Genomic DNA, 22,242 nt, shown 5'->3' on the forward strand with positions numbered 1-22,242 from the left:
AACAAAGCAAAGCATAAAAATTAGACTGACTCAAAATAAAAGCAAAACACACAAGTTATGCAAAAACAAAAACACAAAGAGAGAAAAGAAAGTGATAGAATCACTTGGAGCCATTTTCCTTCCACACCTTGGAAGAACCTTTCCTTTGATTAAACCCTTGAATCGGCAGTGAGTGGGAGGAATTGAAACCGTTCAAGTTCGAAAGGAATATGAGGGCTTTGAGAAGATCTCCAAGGGGAGTAAGAAAGGATTGAAGCTGAGGGCTAACCAAATGCTATCATGCCATTGCTCTGTTGAGTAGCTAACCACTTATAGCAATTTGGTCTAGTATGACTGGCAACTCTACAATGATGACAAAGATGCTGCTTCTTCTATTTAGACTTTTGAGAGTTAGCCTTCTTAGCCCTAGGGTTTTTACCTTCCTTCTTATCTTGCTTAGGGGGGGCTCCTAAGATAGATTTACCTTTGTCTATGTTCTCACTAGCTAAATCAATTTTAACATCATTGTTCTCAATTTCAACATTATTAGCAGGAGGAACAAAAATAGTAAAACTAGTAGAAGCAATATTAGAAGAAGAGAGACTATACCCTAAACCTATTCGATTAGAAGTAGATTTTTGAAAATTGAGCATCTCATGAAGTCCTCTCCAATTGAGCTCTGACTTGAAACAGCTCCACTTCAAGCTTCTTAGTCTTCTCAACCAAGAAATTGTTCTCAAACCTCAGTGCTCTAATAGTTTGATTAGCCTTATCAAATTTTGTGGAAACTCTTCACGATCAAGTTCCACATCACTGAGCTTCTTAGTGGTCAGCCTATAAAGTTTCTCATGTTTCTCAGAAAGCTTGTATAATTTCTCATAGGCTATATGGATATCATCTTAATCATCTATCTTCTCAAACTTGGACTCCACCAATTCCTCTTCTTCATCCACATCTTCAACAATCCCATTAGTAGGATTGACAGTGGCAGTGAAGGCATTCAGGATTCCGTCATCCTTATTGTCGGAATCATCCTCAGGCTCGGTGTCACTCAAAGTAGCAACAAGTGCCTTGCTCTTCCCAATGCTCTTGAGATATGTAGGACACTCCTGTTTCATGTGACCAAAGCGTTAACACCTAAAACACTTAGGTCCTGCGGGAATAGTGTACTGACCGCCATCCTTAACATCCTTCTTCCCTTTGTCTTGGCTCTTGAATTGAGAAGAACTGGATTACCTACGGTCCTTGTCGAAGCCCTTCCCATTGGCATTCTTCATGAACTTCTTGAATTGCCTGGTGATGTAGGACTTCATCTTAGAATCTTCATTGTCTGAAGACTCGTCTGTGTCACTGCCTTTGGCCTTCAGTGCCATGCTCTTGCCTTTATCTGATTTACCAATTCTAGTTAACCCTAGCTCGTAGGTCTGTAGATTGCCAACCAACTCTGTCAAAAGAATCTTGTCAATATCCTTTGATTCCTCAATTACTGTGATCTTTGCATGGAATCTCTTGGGTAGAGATCTGAGAACTTTCCTCACAATCTTGGGTTCAGGAATGGTTTCCCCAAGATTGAAGACTGAGTTCACTATGTCCTTGAGCTTGGCATAGAACTCATCGAACGACTCATCGTCCTCCATCTTGATTTCTTCAAATCTTGTAGTGAGCCTCTGAAGTTTTGAATCTTTGACAGCCTTGGTTCCCTCATAGGTTTTCTGGAGAATGGTCCATGCCTCCTTAACAGTTTTAGTAGAGGATATCTTCTTGAACTCCTCATTAGTGACTGCACTGAATAAATCATTCAATGCCCTACTATTGAATTTTGTCACCTTGATCTTGGCATCATCCCAATTGGCTGGCGCTTCCTTTTTTTTGTCCAGCCAATCTCTACAGCTTGCCACCCCTTCTTATCTAGAGACTACAAGAATGCTCTCATGCGTACTTTCTAGTATGCATAGTTAATGCCATCAAATAAAGGAGGTATAATTAATGACTGTCTTCTATCCATGACAAACAGGGGTCAATGGATCAACACAACAAGGATTAACCCTAATCAGAGTGTGCCTACTCTGATACCACTTGATAGGCCAAAAATGAATTGAACAATTGTGATAAATTAACCAATTAATTTAGCCAAATGAATTAATTAAGTTAATTAACATGCAAACGCGTGGCAGCACAAACAAATCACCAATAAATTAAGTATGCAGCAGAAAATAATTTGACACGGTGATTTGTTTACGAATGGGGAAAACCAACACGGCAAAAACCCCACCGAGTGATTTTCAGGTCACTACTCTTGAATTCTACTATTATCACAACAAACGATTACAAGTAAAGGAATCCCAGTATCTTATACCAACCTACAGTTGAACCTTTACTCCAATACCCAATTGGACTCGATTTGTAGTGACAATTTCTCATTTTGATGCATGGCTCCCAGTATGTAACTAACCAATTGCGCAGATCCAAGTACATGACTTCAATCACCAACTAGAGAAAGTTGTTGGCTTCAAAGTTCTTTAGTTCATCCCAACGATAAAGATCAAGAAGATGCTTGGTCACAAAACCCTACGATGCACAAACACAGCAACTTCTTCACAAGAATGATGAACTAGGGCAAATTCTATCTTCGGTCACAAATTGCTTGAACAACCTTTGCTCAACACTTGTGTAACTTGTGTCACCTTTGAGGGCCCTTAAAATAATCATTCTATATGTCAAGGGTTGTGAGAAAAGAAATCTCAAACACATAATCACGGATTGGAGTTAAAACAAAACTGAAATTCTGTTTTTCATAAACCTCGACAGATACCCTATCTATCAAGCTGCTGTCGAGCCACTAGGCTGAACAGCTCTACAGGTCTCAATAGATAGCTAGCTATCGAGCTTTAATGAACAACACTTCTTCAGCTTGTTTCTTGGACAGACTTACATGGCTTTAACACTTGATCTTGAAACACAGTTTCTTGAAGTATTAAACACATACTAAATCTACCCAATTACAAGTAAAGTGCGTTTTATCAAAGGATTACCCAATTACATAAAATACTGACATTCCTAACAAATGAATCACATATGTCCTAACACAAAGTTCTGTTTGACACTTAGGAAAATAATAGGAGGTATTAATTTACCCAAAGTATATGGTCTGAGGAATCAGGCATAACTAAGGTTTTGTTTAATACTTAGAAAGATGTCATTAAGTATTAATTCACCCAGAGTATGTGTTCTGAGAAACCAGACATAACTAAGATTCTGTTTGATACTTAGAAAGATGTTTAGAGATATCAATTTACCCAAAGTATATGGCCCAATGAGCCAGGTATGACTAAGGTTCTGTTTGATATTCAGAATAATAATAATGTGAAACTCAACAAATAATGTAATAAATGAGAATGTGACAAGGAAAACTTTCATTAATAATAATACATTTTCAGGTTATTTACATTCTAGGGGCGTGGTACAACGTTCTCATCCAGGTCTTCAAGATGATACGCACCTATTCCAGCCACCGAAGTGATGCGATATGCCCCTTCCTAGTTGGGCTCTAACTTTCCCCATGTTAGGTTCTTTGCAGTACCCAAAACCTTTCTTAACACCAAGTCTCCAAGCACCAATGGCCTTAGCTTCATATTGGCATCATATCCTTACTTGAGCTTGTGTTGATAATAGGCCAATTGGACCATGGCATTTTCTCTTTGCTCTTCAATTAAGTCTAGGCTCTTTCCTAACAACTCATCATTGTTGCTCAGAGTGAAAGAACTCGTTCTCAGTGTTGGGAATCCAGTCTCTAGAGGAATAACAACCTTGGCTCCATAAATCATTGAAAAGGGTGTCTCCCCTATTGACCTACGAGATGTGGTTCGATATGTCCAAAGGACGTGTGACAAATCTTCCACCTATTTTCCCTTTGCATCATCAAATATCTTCTTGAGTCCATTCACTATGACCTTGTTGATAGCCTCGGCCTGTCTATTCCCTTATGGGTAAGTCGGGGTGGAATACCTATTTGTAATTCCCAAGTCACAATAGTACCTCTTAAAGGATTTGCTGTCAAATTGAAGTCCATTTTTTGAGATGAGCGTATGGGGGATCCCAAACCGAGTGACAATGTTTTTCCAAACAAATCTCTTGGCATCCACGTCCTTGATATTTGCCAATGGTTTAGCTTCGACCCACTTGGTGAAGTAATCCGTGTCGACTAGTAAATATCTCCTATTCTCTGCTGCCTTAGGGAAATGTCCAACAATGTCCAAGCCTCATTGAGTAAAGGGCTAAGGGCTGGACAGAGGATTAAGGACCCCTCCTGGTTGATGAATGTTTGGGGCAAATCTTTGGCACTGGTCACACTTCTTCACATATTCTTGTGCTTCCTTCTGCATGTTCGACCACCAATATCCATGTGTAAGGGCTCTGTGAGACAAGGATCTACCTCCTGTGTGGCTTCCACAAATCCTTTTATGTAATTCCTCCAGAAGTAACTCTAATATCTTAGGGTGTATGCATAGCAAATACGGCCCAGAAAAAGAGCACTTATACAACTTTTGGTCCTCGGACAGCCAGAACCGAGGAGCCTTTCTTCGCACCTTGTCAGCCTTTGACTTCTCCTCAGGTAAGATATCCTCCTCAAGGAACAAAATTATGGAGTCCATCTAGCTAGGTCCTACCATAATTTGATAGATATGGACCACCTCATTCTTCATCTTAGTAGGCTTACATAGGTCTTCAACAAGGATAACCTAAGGCAGGCTTTGTGCCGAAGAGGTTGTGAGCGTGGCCAGAGAATTGGCATGAGTGTTTCCACTTCTAGGAATGTGTTGCAAATTGAAAGACTCAAAACCTAACTGTAAAAGCCTAACCTGACTTAAATACTCTTGTATTCTCATGTCCCTGGCTTCCAATTTTCCTTGAACTTGGCCTACAACTAGCCTTGAATCTGAGAATATCTCCACCGCTTTTCCACCCATTTTCCGAACCATGGTCATTCCTAACAACAGAGCTTCATATTCAATTTCGTTGTTTGTGGCCAAGAAGTCCAGTCTCAAGGATTTCTCAATTATGATCCTCTTAGGAGATATTAGAACTAACTCCACTCCAGATCCTCTATGATTTGCTACCCCATCAATGTATACCCTCCAAGACAAGGGTTCTTGTAAGGAGACTAACCCAACCGATTTTCCATCCATGTCCTACTTCTCCATTTTGTCTTCTGATGGGATTAAGCAAACTCAGCCACCAAATCAACAAGGACCTGACCTTTGACAAAGGTGCAAGGCATGTACTTGATATCAAAAGCTCCTAGGATCTTGCCCTTCTTGGCAATCCTCCTTGTATAATCAACACTCCAGAGTAGAAATCTGAATGGAATTTGGGTTAGGACAACAACTATGTGTGATTGGAAGTAAAGGGGGAGCTTATGCGTAGCATGCACCACTGCCAAAATGGCATTCTCTAGTGGTAGGTAATGAACCTCGGCCTTATGTAGTGACTTGCTTACATAGTAAACTGGCATTTACACACCCTTATCAACTCGTACCAGTACCAAACTCACCGCATGGGAGGCCATTGCAATGTAAGCAAACAAAACCTCATCCACCTCGGGTCTGGATATAATGGGTGGCCGAGAAAGGTACTCCTTCAAATGTTGGAAATCTAGGACACACTCCTCAGTCCATTCAAATCCCTTCTACTTAATCAACAACTAAAAGAAAGGCCTACACCTGTCTGCTGACCGAGAAATGAATCAATTTAAGGTAGTAGTCATTCCTATCAGCTTCTGGACTTCTTTAAGATTTTGAGGTGGTTTTAGACTGTTAATTACCTTAATCTAATCAGGATTGACCTCAATTCCACGATCAGTGACCATATAGCCCAAGAACTTTCCTGAACCAACACCAAAAGAACACTTAGAAGCAATAAGGCATAGCTTGTGCCTCCTCAAGATCTCGAAGATATTCTCAAGGTCGTTAACATGCTTGGATTCTAACTTGCTCTTAACCACTATGTTGTCTATATAAATCTCAATGTTTTTTCCTAGTTGTGGCTCGAATATCCTAGTCATCATTCTCTAATAAGTAGCCTCTGTATTCTTTAAACCAAAAGGCATCACTTTGTAATGGTAATTTATAGTGGGGGTGACAAAAACTGTCTTCTCTTGATCACTAAAAGTTAGTGGTATTTGGTGATACCCTTAGAAGGCATCTAAAAAGCTCATCCGAGGATGGCCTACAGTTGCGTCCACTAGCTAATCAATCTGAGGCATGGGGAATGGGTCCTTTGGATAGGCCTTGTTCAAGTCCGTGAAATCCACGCATACCTGCCATTTTCCACTTTTCTTCTTTACTACCACTATATTGGCCAACCATTCAGGGTAGAACACTTCCCTAACAGCCCTAGCCTGCTTAAGCTTGTTCACCTCCTCTTTGACAACATCAGAATGTTCTTTAGATGAATGCCGAGGTGGTTGCTTCCTAGGGAGGACAGCTGGGTTGACATTCAGATAATGGCAAATGAAACTCAAAACCACCCTAGGAGCTTCATAAGCACTCTATGCGAACACATCAACATTCCTTCTGAGAAACTCTATCAACTCTTTCTTCTCTTGAGGAGGTAGCTAAGCTCTGACTTGAAAAAATTTCTCCAGATCATCACCTACAACAATTTTCTCTAAGTCCTCACATTTCGCCCCCTTGGCTGTCTCTTCCCCGGGTAACGCTGGAGTCTTTGATTGCTATAAGCTCCTTTCAATAGAGGCTGAGGACTCCACACCTGGCTAATGCATTATTGCAGGGATCAAGCATTGCCTTGCCATGGACTGGCTCCCAACCAACTCCTCAATCCGGTCCCCAGATGGATATTTTACCTTCAAATGCAGAGTGGAGGAAATGGCCCCTAAGGCATGAAGCCAAGGTCTTGCCACAATGGCCGTGTAGGGAGAATAGACATCTACTACAATGAAATTCACCTCCACCACATTTTACCTTGCTTGTACGGGTAGTTGAATCTGGCCCTTAGGAATGACAACTTTCCTGTCGAAACTTACCAGAGGAGAATCATAAGTTGTCAAGTCCGAAGGTTTCAAGCCCAGCCCATTGTATAAATCAAGGTACATAATCTCGACTCCACTGCCTTGATCCACCATCACCCTCTTAACATCACACCCCCTATCCTGAAGGTGACCACCAAGGTATCATCATGCGGCTGTATGGTTCCCAACTTGTCCTCCTCAGAGAAACACATCGCTGGCTAGTTCTCCATTCTAGTCCTCTTCAACTTAGATTTTGAGTCCTCGGCAGGTAGTCGGGCTACAGACATCACCCTGGAGGGATGAGAGCCAGTTCTCCCTAGAGCTGCGAAGATGACATTGATGGTGCCTAAAGAGGGCCTTAAAGAGGCATTCCCCTGAGCCCCTAACCTTGCTTGGTCTCCTTACCCATTGGGGCGATACAAAAACTGTTTCAACCTTACATCTCTAACTAGCTGCTTCAGATGATTCCACAAATTTCTATAGTCCTTGGTGGTGTGTCCTCGTTCCTGGTGATACTGGTAATGAAGACTTTGGTTGCGCCTCATGGGGTTTCCTCCTATCTTGCTCGGCCATTTGAAGTATGGCTCATTCTTGATCTTTTCTAAGACTTGATGTACTGGTTCTTGGAACACCGTGTTAACCCTCTGAGGAGTCGTAGGCCTAGATTGCCCAGCAAAATCCCTTCGAGTCTATTATTGTTGTATCATTCTAACCTAAAGTCCCTCATCTCCTGAGGGACAACCTTAGCATTTCCCTTCCCTTGTTGTTAGTCTTCCTCAACCCTCTTGTACTTATTAATTCGGTCTATGAGTTGGCATACATTGGTAGTAGGTTTTCCAGTCAAAGACTTCCTCAAACCATACTCGGTAGGTAAGCCGACCTTGAAAGTCCTGATGGCCACATCGTTGAAATCACCATCTATCTCATTGAACATCTCCCAATATCTATCTGGGTACGTTTTCAGGGTCTTCCCTTCTCGCATGGCCATAGACAATAGGGAGTCTAAGGTCGAGGAACCCTGCTGCATGTGATGAAGCGAGATCCAAAGGCCTGAGTGAGTTCCTTGAAGGAATCAATGGAGCTTGCTCCCAAGCCATCAAACCACCTCATTGTCACAGGCCCCAAACTGGATGGGAATACTTTGCACATCAGAGCCTCGTTCTTGGAATACACTGCCATCCTCTGGTTTAGGTGGCTCACATGCTCCAAAGGGTTTGTTCAACCATTATACATGGTGAACGTGGGCTGCGTGAACCGTCAAGGAAGTCTCCCTCCCTCAATTCTACACATGAAAGGTGATCTAGAAATTTGATTGAGTGCTCCACTCATCACATCATTTCCCAAGCCCTTGGAAGATGAATCCGTGCTTCTGCACTCATGGTGGTAGTCCTCAACATACAAGAAAGACTCACTAGGAGGAGGTTCTTGATCTTCGTCTATAACTACCATCCTCTTCATTGTCAAAAGAGAAGTCCGAATTAGAGGGAGTTCGCTTTCGCCGTTTGTGGCGCAGCTTTCTCTTCAAATGATCAATCACCAATTATAGGGCTTTAGTATCCTCCTCATGAGAAAGGTGGCTCCCATTTCAATACTAGCTCCTGTTAGTATGGGTGGTATGCACACTAACCTCCCAATCCCTTCTTTATTCAAGGTTGACAAAATAATCTTCACGTTGGGACCCTACAGATTCTGCCTAGTTTGGACCTGAACCTACCATTATTGAACGTTAAACTCACTATAATACCAGAAATTCCCCACAGACGACGCCAATTGGAAGGACATGTTTTGAGTCCCTAGCCCAAAAAGTGGATGGACTTAGGCCCAAAAAGCCCAAAACAATGAATTTGTAGAGAATGGATCGGAAAACTGGGCTTTAGTGAATCAGACAACAAGTACAGTAGATCTTGATGACAAGAAAATGAAGATAGACAAGTTTAAACTAAAGAAAATCATCATCGGCACAGTCCGAGGAGATCTGTTCTTATATATTGATGCTCAAGTTTGACTACAAGTTCAGTCCTTGATTGCTACAATGTTTCTTTCTCTAATTCTTGATCCCCACTCCATGGAGGGTCTCTTACATTATATAGTTCTCTTTAGGTGATCTTCGCCCTCCACTTATTGATCATCTAAGCCGCTACTTGAGTGCTTGTCTCATCGAACACCCTCCCAAGCCCTCTGTGAGTTGGGGAAGCCCATGTAACACTGTTTAGGGGTCTTCTCCACATTAATGCAGCTAGAAAGTTAGCTGCAGAGCATTTAATGCAATGGTAGCAACTTTCTCTTGAGATGTTTCATGGCCTCCCTCTATCCTGTTCCTTCTAGATACTTATCCTCATCAATGGAATCGCCCAGAACGTTGCTCCTGGTGTCAGACCATATCTTCTGACATCGGCTTTGCTCAACTGAAGAAGTATTCCCTCCTTGGACAGCCTTCTCGGATGATTATGATCAAACCTCACCTTTTTACTTACCAATATGAATTCTTAGAAAGGTGTTATTCGATCTCAAACTATTCATGTCCTCGAATTGAGCCCCTAGTCCAATATTGCATAGATATGTACTACTGGGCCTATCACCCCTACAACAATTATTAGCTTACATGAATAGTATAATATAAAGTGTTCATTGTAAGTAAAAAATGTGACAAATATTAGCCAATTTCTCCCAAAGTGGCATATATTTTGTCTATAATCTCTCTCTCTCTCTCTCTCTCTCTCTCTCTATATATATATATATATATAAAATCGAAGTCTTGAATTTTGGTTGACCTCTCCATAATTTTACATATCAGTATTACTTAAATAAATATACAAATTTCCACATCATTATTATTATCATTACTATTTTTTTAAATTTCGCTTTTTTATTTGGGTTTTTGCTTGATAAATCTACAAACCCTAAACGTAAGGGGACTCTGTAGCCAGATTCTTGTCTCCAACAATGGACTTCTTCCTTTTTCCTCTATTCGACAAAATATGAATTATGCTTCCACAAACCCTAAACCTAACGTACAAAGTGTCCACTCTCTCCTTCCACATCGTTTCAGCAATGGATATCCAATTTCAATGTTTTAGTGTGAATTATTTGCAACCACCCATGCTTACTTCCTACGGACACCTAATAGTGGAAGCAAGAGAAGTAATTTCCAAGTTCTAAGATGTGAGTAAGGGTGTCAAATGGGTGGGTTTGGGTGGATTTGGGGTGGGCATAATTGGGTTGGGTATATAAAACCCATTTACCCATTAAAACTCATTTAAATAATTGCTTCTAATCCAAACCCAACCCAACACAACCCAATTATTATGGGTAAACCCCAACCCACCCAATTACCCATTTTCAAAATTACAAAAATGCCCCTAAATTGTAAATAACCAACATACTCTAAAATCTTTAAAAAAAAACCAAAATACCCCTAAAACCTCAAAATTACAAAAAAAAACCACGAAACCTACAAAATGACCAAAATACCCTTAAAACCCAAATAAATGACCAAAATACCCCCAAAACCTAAAAATTACCAAAATACCCCCAAAACCAAAAAAATGATCAAAATACTCCCAAAACCTAAGAATTACCAAAACACGCAAACAATTACCAAAATACCCTTGAAACCAAAAAAATAACCAAAATACCCTCGAAACCTAAAATTACAAAAATATTCCCAAAACCCAAAAAATGACCAAAATACCCCTAAAATCTTAAAATTACCAAAATACCCCCCAAAACCCAAATAAAATGACCAAAATACCCCTGAAACCCAAAAAATGACCAAAATACCCCTAAAACCTAAAAAACGACCAAAATACCCCTGAAACCTAAAAATTACCAAAATAATCTTGAAACCTACAAAATGACCAAAATACCCCTAGAACCTAGATAATGACCAAAATACCCCCGAAACCTAAAAATTACCAAAATACCCCTGAAACCCAAAAAATGACCAAAAATACCCCCGAAACATAAAAATGACCAAAAATACCCCCTAAACCCAAAAAATGTCCAAATTACCTCCGAACCCTAAAAAATTACCAAAATACCTCTAGAACATAAAAAATGGCCAAAATAACCTTGAAGTCTAAAAATTGACCAAAATAACCTTGAAACCTAAAAATGAACAAAATACCCCCGAAACCTAAAAATTGACCAAAATAGCCTAAAAACCTAAAAATGACCAAAATACCTCCTAAACTTAAAAAATGATCGATATACCCTCAAAACCTAAAAATTAACTGAAATACCCCCTGAAACCTAAAAAAAGACCAAATTACCCCTGAAACCTAAATATGACCAAAATAACCCCTAAACCTTAAAATGACCAAAATATCCTCGAAACCTAAAAAAATGACGAAAATACCCTGAAACCTATAAAGTGACAAAAAAGCCCCTTAAACCTATAAGTCAATAAAAATACAACCTAAACCTAAAAAATTACCAAAATCCCCCCTAAAACTAAAAAATGACCAAACTACTCCCTAAACATAAAAATTGACCAAAATACTCCTAAACCTAAAAAATGACTAAGATACCCCAAACCCCTATTTTAGTAATTTTAAAGGCTTCGGGCGTATTTTGTTCATCTTATAGGATTAGTGGTATGTTGGTCAATTTAGATATTTTGAGGGGTATTTTGGTCGTTTTATATGTTTAGAGGTATTTTGGTCATTTTAGAGGTTTTAGGGTATTTTTGTTAATTTTAGAGGTTTTAGGGTATTTTTGGTAATTTTAGAGGTTTCAGATTGTTTGTGGCCATTTTAGAGGTTTTGGGTTTATTTGGGTCATTTCAAAGGTTTAGGGGTATTTTCATCACTTTATAGGTTTAAGGGTATTTTGGTCATTTTTTAGGTTTCAAGGATACTTTGGCTAGTTTTTAGGTTTATGGGATATTTTGGTCATTTTATAGTTTTAGGGGAGTATTTTGGTCATTTTTAGGTATTGGGGTTATTTTTGTCAATTTTTAGTTTCGGGAGTATTTTGGTCATTTTTTAGGTTTCAGGGATATTTTTGTTATTTTTTAGGCTTCGGGGTTATTTTGGCGATTTTTTAGGTTTCAGAGGTATTTTGGTAATTTTTAGGTTTCGGGGGTATTTTGGTCATCTTTTAGGTTTGGGGGTATTTTGGTCATCTTTTAGGTTTGGGGGTATTTTGGTCATTTTTTGCATTTCAGGGGTATTCTTGTAATTTTTAGGTTTCGAGGGTATTTTGTAGGGGTGTCAGTGTTCGACCCAACTCGTGAACACAACATGAACCTAACACAGGTTTTTGCAGGTTAGGGTTGTGCCTTAATGGGTTTGGGTCATAAATGAGTTGACCCGAAAGCGACAGACACATTTGCGTGTCATAAATGGGTCATAAACGTGTCATAAGCGTGTCAACACGCATAACCTGCAATAGACACATTTGAGACACCAATTTATTTGTGTCAACCTGAAATGACCCATTTAACACAATAAGAAATATGTCATAAACAAGTCAACCCGCATAACTCACAATAGACACGTTTGACATGCCAATTTATTTGTGTCTACCTGAAATGACCCACTTAACCCAATTTGTTCATTTCATATAACAAATAAATATTCATTTTATTTTAGATTTGTCAAACAAATAAATTTAAAAAGAAAAGTGAGTAATTACAAAAAATTACAAGAGATATAATTGGAAATTGAAACTTTACAAACCCTAGATCTCTAAACCCTACAAACCCTAAATCTCTAAACCTTCTTATAAATATCATTTTTTTTTTCAGCAGTACTACTCACTGTACTATCTTATAGTCTCATGCTCAATTCTCAATCTCAATGTCCCAAACCAGTTATTGCTCTCTCTCTCTCTCTCTCTCTCTCTCTCTCTCTCTCTCTCTCTCTTTATGGATGATAATCGTAGTCATAGTCAGGATTAGTCTACTGTTTGCTCCAATTCTTTCAATATTGATACTTTGCATTTGGCGAGTTCCAAGGATATTATATTTTTGTTGAACTATGTTATTTTTATTAAACTATGTTATTTTGAATTTGGGTTGAAGTGTATGCACTTCTTTTAGAGTGTAAAAAAAAAAAAAAAAAAATAGATGGATGTTATATTAAATATTATGCAGGTTTAAATGGGTTGTGTTACATTTGTGTCAACCCAACACAACTCGTTTATCAAGCGTGTTAAATGGGTTGGGTTAGGTCAACCCGCCTTATTAACATGTTGGGTTAGGGTTGAAGGATCATGACACGATTATTAAATGGGTCGGGTTAGGGTTGAGCCATTTAGTCGAATACCCCTACCTCAACATGACATAAACCCGACACGCTAACTCGGTTTAACACCCCTAGTATTTTGGTCATTTTTTGAGTTTCAGGGGTATTTTGGTCATTTTTGGGTTTTGGGGGGTATTTTGGTAATTTTAATGTTTTCGGGATATTTTTGTCATTTTCTAGGTTTTAGGGGTATTTTGGTCATTTTCTAGGTTTAGGGGTATTTTGGCAATTTTGGGTTTCGAGGCTATTTTGGTCATTTTTTAGGTTTTAGGGGTATTTTGGTCATTTTTTGGGTTTCGGGGGTATTTTGGTCATTTTGTAGGTTTTGTGGTTATTTTGGTAATTTTGAGGTTTTGGGGGTATTTTGGTCATTTTTTGGGTTTCGGAAGTATTTTGGTTATTTTGTAGGTTTTAGAGGTATTTTGGTCCTTTTAGGTTTTAGGTGTTATTTTGGTCATTTTTTAGGTTTAGGCAGTATTTTGGTAATTTTAGTGGTTTTGAGGTATTTTAGAGTTAGGTGATTTGTAGAAATGATACTTGAATCATAATTAGGTCTAATTGGGTACTCAATTAAAACCCAATAAACATTAATGTTAATTGGGTTTAATTAGGTTAATACCCATTTAACCCAATTAATAATTCGGTGGGTTTGGGTCTCATTTAAGTGGGTGGATTTGGATGGGCAAATGGGTTTGGGTTAATTTTCCACCCCTAGATGTGAGGTGGCATGTTGTATCAATTAACAGAAACAAATGAGCAAAACAGATGGCAACATATACATACTCTATTTAGAACACATGGCAAAGGGAACTTCCTCCCATTCTTAGCAATACCTTTTAAGACACATTTATTATCAATAAACTTTTTTCTACTGTTTATCATTAAACCTTTTTCTAAGATTTCCCCTGCCTGTTTCTATGTTGTTATAGTGAGCTTTTAAAAAAAAAATTATATGATTTATTGAATAGTGATTAAATATTTAGAGAAATATTCTATATTAGTTACTATTGCATTATAATTCTTATTTTTAGCTCACATTAAAAGAAAATAATTGTGATGTCTATACTTTGGAGCTCAAAATAGGTGAGAAACATAAGAATATTATATTTGATTCAGGAACAATTTTGTTTCATTTAGAAGGTTGTGCATTTTGGGTTTCTAATAAAATTTTCAACCTTTTATATTCAACAATTTAGTCCTCAAGTTCAGTCCACCATTGTAATAAAGTTTTGAACAGCCTCACGTTTCTCACTTTTCTTTAGTTTGAGCTGTGAAAGAAGCAACCATGGAAGCTTTCGGAGCTGGCTCCATTGTATTTTTTTTTTTTCACAACCAAAATACATAAACCCACTCCCAAACTTAACCACCACCACAACCAAAATCCAAAAAACTCACACACAAAATCAATCACCGCCACCACTACAACCAAAATCCACAAAATCATACCCAAAATCAACCACCACCACCAAACCCACAAAGATGGAGAGATAGAGGGAAAAAAAAAGGGACCGGTGAAAAAAAGTGAGAGAGAGAGAGAGAGAGAGAGAGAGATAAAAGAGAGGAACAGTGAAAAAAATATTTTAAAAAAATGAGGGAAAGAGAGGAGAAGTCCAAAGGAAGAAAAAAAAACAGAGAGAGAGAAAGAGAGAGAGAGAGAGAGAGAGAGAGAGAGAGAAGAAATGAACAAGAGAAAAAGTGAAAAAAAAATGATAATAGAATAAAAATATATTATTTGTTATTTTTTTAAAATGTATTATTAACTATTACCCTGAGAGCATCCGTTAGCATTTTCTAATTTTAAAAAGCAAAACTTCATCCAGCATAAGGTAGTTGACTAGGACTAAAAACAATCCAAGTGATAATATGTTTGTAAATAAATCTAGCTATTAATATTTGCACTTGGTTCCAATAAATGCTTGTTGTAAGGACTCAATTTGTAACAATCCCAAATTCGTATTGGGTTCGAACGTTAAAGGTCCAAACAATAAATTTGTAGAGCGTGGATATCAAAAAACTAGGTTAACTCCAAAAGAAAAACAATTAAACTTAACGTTTATAGACGGATTAGCACTAATATAACGATCAATTTCTCCTTGATACAAGTTCAGTTCTTTATTTCATAAGGTTTTCTTCTAAGTACTCTTTGTTTAGAAGTTCCGATCCTTTTTCTCAATGCATTCTTCCGTGTTATATACTGCCCTCTTGGTATCATTTTCACCATACACGTGTAGGTTGGGTTCAGGAGATCCCTTCCTGTCCCATCCAACACCTCCTAGAACCTCCAACCAGCAGTTGTAAAGTTGTTTCATCACTGTTCAGGCATCACCTCCAAATTAATGCGGTCAGAGAGTTGGTTGAGAGGCAATTATTGCAGAGGCAGCTGTTGTTAAAGATATTTGTTTACCTTTTCTTTCTTACCCCTGGTCCCATGTCCCACCTTCAATGGTAATGTAGCTCTGAGGTGTGTTTGAAACAATGTGGCGTTCAGGTCGTCCTCGGACTCATACTGCCGAGAAGGATTTTGTCCTCGGACGAATACTGAACTCACCTCACGTGATATCTACTCTCATTTTCATTTGGTTACACTTATAACCTGATATGGGCCTCTTCGGACAGTTTTACGTTCTCGGATAGGCCACAAGCCCAGTTAGCACGATTTTAATAATTTATTGATTAACCGGCCCCCACACTTGTCTATATTATTTTATTTACTAAACAAGTCAAACCTAAGTCTAGATTTAAACTCAACAATTGAAGGAGTCAAATTCAAAAATAATAAAATATTCTCGAACAAACTCATAAGTATGAGTTTTAGTATATATAATATTATATACATGTATAATTATATATTTATATAGACTTGAAAGTTGATTATGTAAGTGTGTAAGTAAGTTTATAAGATATCAATTATTATTTTTAATTTATTAATATTATAAAGTCTATTTTATAGAGTGTGTGCGTGTGTGTGTATATAATTTTTACAAATTTAAATTTGGGAAATCTAATTTTTAAAATTTCATATAAAAAATCATTTAATTCTATCTAATTAACTTAATTGATGTAATTTCAATTATAATTTAGTTATTAATTATTAGTATTGATTTACAGGGGTAAACAAATTTATTGGGAAAGAATAAATTAGCCAAGTAACTCTTGAACAAACTTAAACTTGTTCGACCAAAAAAAAAAAAATTGTAATTAAGCTTGAATATTTAAATCTAGATTGGTGATTAGCTGATCTGTCTAATGTTAGAAATAAAATTAAATGAATCAATCTCAAAACTGTCACGTCAAAACTGCAATAGTACTCTTGATAAATTAAATTTTATATATTGTTCTATATTTTGAAAGTTTATTTTATTTTAAACATACTAAGATTTTATACTATATAAAGGGAAAATATTGATGGATTAAATTTTAATTTACAACTATATATATATATATATATATATATATAATACTCAAATAGTCGAATTGACAAATTACTGAATAAAAAAAAATTGATATTTATTTCCAAATGCATTTATCAATCGATTAGGTAATGGAAATGTGACTTTACAATTGATTAACCATTTATTATCCTCCGGGATTGGAATGGCGCCTGAAGAATGTTCCTGAGGCTCTCGACAAAGTCTTCGACGCAATTATCCGAGAACATGAACAAGTTGACATTGGGCAACAAGGTCATCATAGGGACTTTGTGGACACATTACTTTCCTTGATGAACCAACCCATGAATCCCCCATGTTGAGCAAATTTACACAATTGACCGAAAGAGTATAAAGGCTAACATGTTGGACATGTTTGCGGGCGCATCAGACACTTCAAGTGCTGCAATTGAGTGGAGCCTCTCTGAGCTCTTGAGGCATCCACGAGTAATGAAATACCTACAAGAAGAGCTAAGTATTGTTGTTGGAATGAATAGAATGGTGGAGGAAACAGATTTGGAAAAGTTACCATGCTTGGATATGGTGATAAGAGAAAGTTTTAGACTACATCCTATTGCGGAATTTCTAACCCCACATCAATCAACGAAGGACATTGAGATTAATGGATATTACATACCTGAGAGAACAGTAATTTTAATAAATTCTTGAGCTATTGGACAAGATCCTGATGTGTGGTCCAATAATGCGGAAGAATTTTACCCTAAAAGATTTATAAATAATAATATAGATATTAAGGAACGTGACTTCCAACTTCTCCCATTTGGGTCTAGTTGAAGAGGGTGTCTTGAAATGCTATTAGGCATTACAAATGTCAAATATGTTGTAGCTCAATTAGTGCATTTCTTTCACTGGGAGCTACCTAATGGCATGTCGCCTAATGACTTAGACATGGAGGAGAAGGATGGGTTAACAATGCCAAGAGCCAATCCCTTGCTCACCATACCAACTTATCGCCTACTTGTTTAAACTTATAAGAGAACTACTATCTTATTTTGTTACTTACTCTTATTTGGTGTGTTTTAGTCTTTGGTTTTCTAGAAGGGGTTGAGGATGATTTATTTGAAGATTTGAAGGTGGTGCCACATTATATCACGTCACTTTGGCTATTAATTGGCTTTTTTTTTTTTTTTTTACTAGTAAGGGTTCCACGTGCAAGCATGCAGCCCCTTGAGTTAAAAAAAACTTAGATAAATTTTATTTTTGCAGTATCAAATCATGTATTTAAATTTAGACTAGTTATTTAATATATGGCTATCTATTTATTATGATATATAATTTCTTAGAACCTATTTATTAAAGATGGTATCTACTCACAAAAAATTCTACTAAGAATGATAACAAATGTTATCATCTTCCAATAATAAACAACTAAGTTTTGCTAAAACATTGCCACAATATTTAAATTTTCACAATAAATGATGACATATGCTACAATTGAAACTCTTTATCAAACTAAATACCTACAACCATTTGCAATGAATATTTTGTTATTTATACTTCATTCTTTATCATTTTATTTTATCTTAATTTTTAATGAACACCTTTTTAAGAAATAAAAGAAATAAAAACAAAATAAAAGACATATGTCATTGAAGTTTCTGTTAGATAAAATTATAAAAATTGTGGATTTTAGTTAGCTAAACAGATAAAGCCTCTAATAACTGAATAAAAGATCTGAGATTCAATTCCCTACACCAAATACCAATTGATGTCTTTGTTTAATGATAAAGAGTTATCATCAGAGCAAATGACATAGGTACTCTCTCCCAAAAAAAAAAAAAAAAAGATATAATTATAAATCTAGAAAATTTAAACCTCTAATAAATTTGTATTCCCTAGGTAACAAATAGAATACCATAAATCACCATTTATACTTTTTAAGTATGACTAATCACCATTTATACCATTTATACATACATATATATATATATATATATATTACTTAGAATCTAATTAAATTTAGACTTTTTGGTTTTTGCACCTAATAATTCACTTGTCATAAAAATTAAAAAACTAGATGAGACACATGGCACAAAATTGAACTTCAATTGAAATTCAATTTATACTCTTTGATTTTTGCACCTAATAATTCACCTGATACAAAAATTAAAAAATTAGATGAGACATATGACGTAAAATTAGACATGAAATTAGATCTAGACTCTTCAGTTTTTGCATCCAATAATTTACTTGTCACAAAAATTAAAAAATTAGATGGGACACATGACACATAATTGAACTTCAATTAAAATTCAATTTAGAATCTAATTGAATTTAGACTATTTGATTTTTACACCTAATAATTCACTTGACACAAATTTATAAATTTGATGAGACATGTGACGCAAAATTACACTTCAATTTAGAATTTAATTGAATTTTCTTTCAACTTTGACTATATATATATAGAGAGAGAGAGCGAGAGAGAGAGAGAGAGAGAGAGAGAGAGAGAGAGAGAGAGAGAGTAGGGAATTGGAGTTTTCCAAAGTTATCTCTAACTCATTTTCATCCTACCTTTTTTTCTACCCAACCAAAGTATTAGTCTAGCTTTTAAGTTGAAGTATAAATTATTTAGTCTACTGGCTGCTAGGAGATATTTTATCGTGAAAGATATTTCCAAAATGGTTGGCTGTTAGAAATACTTTCCTAGAGACGTTATATTAGACTTGGAATTGTAACATTTTGACAAAACTGAGAAGCCGGTGATGACTTTTCATGTCTCATGCAGCGTCATGTAACAAATTTTCTGCCCCAAAAGTTGTGTCATGGTTTGAATTTTCTAAACTCAAAAGAGTTTATAATCCCCAAACACTCTTGCCCATTCCCAACAGGCCCAATGTATCCATTAGCATTAAGCATTCTCTTACTACTCCTTGGATCTGTATGGACATTCATACACATCCTATTACGCCCAAAAAATGAGCGCAAACTCCCACCAGGTCCTTGGGCCTTACCAATTATCGGTAACCTTCACATGCTAGGTGACTTCCCACCCCGTGCCCTCCAAAGCTTAGCAAAAACATACGGACCTATCATGTCGTTGAGGCTTGGTCATGTCCCAACTATTGTGGTCTCATCACCACAAGCCGCTGAGCTATTTTTAAAGACCCATGATACCATTTTTGCTAGCAGACCTAAACTTCAATTCACTAAGTACTTGGCTTATGGTAACACGGGTTTGGTTTTCACCGAGTATGGTCCAGATTGGCGCAACATTAGGAAAATGTGTACGTTGCAACTTCTTACTGCTTCAAAAATTGAGTCATTTGCACCCATGAGGAAGGAGGAGGTAGGATCATTGGTGCAGTCACTCAAAAACTCTGCGGCGGCGCATGAGGTTGTGGACCTTAGTAGAAAAGTTTGTGAACTTATCGAGGAAACCTCATGTAGAATGATATTTGGGAGAAGTGGAGATGACAGATTGGACTTGAAGGCGATTATTGAGGAGACCTTTTGCTTGACGGGGGCTTTCAATCTAGCAGATTATGTTCCTTACCTTGGGGCCCTAGATCTACAGGTTTGTATTTGTTTCTATTTACTGAACTTTGTCCTCCATTTGGAAATCCCAGCCATTGATTTATTGCTCGTAGTATCTAAAACGGAAAAATCAATACTTCTGACTTTTCTTTTTAGGCTTTACATTTCAAGTCAATTTCTGCGGCCACCTTAAAAATTCAGAATTTTCTCTGTAAGTAGTGTTGCCGGTCCAAAAGTGTCACACAAAGCGGTTCATACTTCAAACTTCAAAGCAAAAGCCAAATCTCAAACTGGAAAGCTCATGAAAATCATAAAAAATAAGCACTGAATTAATTTTTTACAAGTCTTTAATCTTTACGATTTTTTTATTGGCTAGCTCTTAATTGTTTCCCACTTCCATAGCCAAACTCTATTTGGGTTAATTATACAGAACGATTTTCATTTAGAAATTCATACAAATTAGATTCATTAAACCTTGTGGAAATCTGAAAACAACAGATGGATAATTTAACACATATTTCATTCATGTGTTTTAACTTCATAATTTAATTTTGAAATTAATAAATCATGCTACTATTTTGAATCAAACTTTGTATCTCCTCCTTTAAATAGAAAATATTATTAAGATTTAATAGATATAATATAACAAATAATAATAAAATAGAATTCACAACACTATTCCAAAAATTAACTAAACGCCTTTTTTTTGGTTTGTTTGTTTGTTTTTTTATTTTTTGAATCAAACATTCAATTAAGGAATTGAGGTGGTTACAACGAGTATGAGGTGCTAATGTAGCTCCATCCACAAATAATTACCACATCAATTAATTTGTTAGGTTTAGTTTTAGTGAAATTGGTGAAACACTAACAAAACTCTTTCACTTTCAAACAAAAATATTTTCCTCAATTATTTACGTTTTGAGAAATGTTATTATTGACTTAGTGATTTTCTATCATTCAAATGCCCTCAGGGATTGACACGGCGAATGAAGAAGGTTAGCAGGGCTCTTGATATAGTCTTAGAGAATATCATCAAGGAGCATGAAAACATTCCAAGTGGTCAACAAGATCGTCAAATGGACTTTATAGACATGTTACTTTCTTTGATGAACCAACCCATGAATCGCCATGATGAGCATGCATACATATTGGATCGAACAAAAATAAAGGCTATCATAATAGACATGATTTCAGGTGCATATGACACTTCAGCTGCTACAATTGAGTGGACCTTTTCTGAACTCTTGAGGCATCCACGGGTGGTAAAACAAGTACAGGCAGAGCTGGAAGGTGTAGTAGGGATGAATAGGATGGTAGAGGAGACAGATTTGGCAAATTTAACATACTTGGATATGGTGGTCAAGGAAAGCTTAAGACTACATCCTATTGGACCATTACTAGCCCCACATGAATCCATGGAGGACATTGAATTAAATGGATATTATATCCCCAAGAAATCACGAATAATAATAAATGTTTGGGCTATTGGACGAGATCCTTATGTGTGGTCTAATAATGTGGAAGAATTTTATCCTGAAAGATTCAAAAATAGTAATATAGACCTCAAGGGACGTGATTTCCAACTTATCCCATTTGGGTCTGGTCGAAGAGGATGCCCTGGAATACATCTAGGTCTTACAACTATCAAATATGTTCTAGCTCAATTATTGCATTGCTTTCAGTGGGCCCTTCCTAGTGGCACGTTGCCTAATGACTTGGACATGACTGAGAAGTTTGGGCTATCAATGCGGAGAGCCAAGCACTTGTATGCTATGCCAACTTATCGCCTACTCAATTAAATATGTAATCCAATTGCAATATAATAATCTTCGAAAAAAAAATTTACTTATTAGAAGTGTGCTCCTAGCATTCAAATTTATGCTCGACCACTAATATATTATACTAACTTGTTGTTTTGGATTCAAATGTATTTTGCACTCTTATAAATAGAATGTCACAAGCTGGGGACTTCTGCTCAATATATATACATACTCACACACACATATAGGGTAAATTCCTAAAATAATTTGTAACATGTGCCTTTCTGAACATGGTGGCTTCA

General features: G+C 36.8%; 1 protein-coding gene across 1 annotated transcript; it reads left to right on the forward strand.

Moving 5' to 3' along the window:
• Window positions 1-19,539: 19,539 nt before the first annotated feature.
• On the forward strand, window positions 19,540-21,992 carry LOC115965601 (cytochrome P450 CYP736A12-like). The gene is made up of 2 exons (XM_031084863.1): window positions 19,540-20,220; window positions 21,152-21,992. The coding sequence occupies exons 1-2, from the start codon at window positions 19,540-19,542 to the stop codon at window positions 21,977-21,979; spliced, it is 1,509 nt and encodes a 502-aa protein (XP_030940723.1). The 3' UTR covers window positions 21,980-21,992.
• Window positions 21,993-22,242: the final 250 nt, after the last annotated feature.

This window comes from Quercus lobata, chromosome 10 (assembly GCF_001633185.2).
Source record: "Quercus lobata isolate SW786 chromosome 10, ValleyOak3.0 Primary Assembly, whole genome shotgun sequence".
Lineage (NCBI taxonomy): Eukaryota > Viridiplantae > Streptophyta > Magnoliopsida > Fagales > Fagaceae > Quercus > Quercus lobata.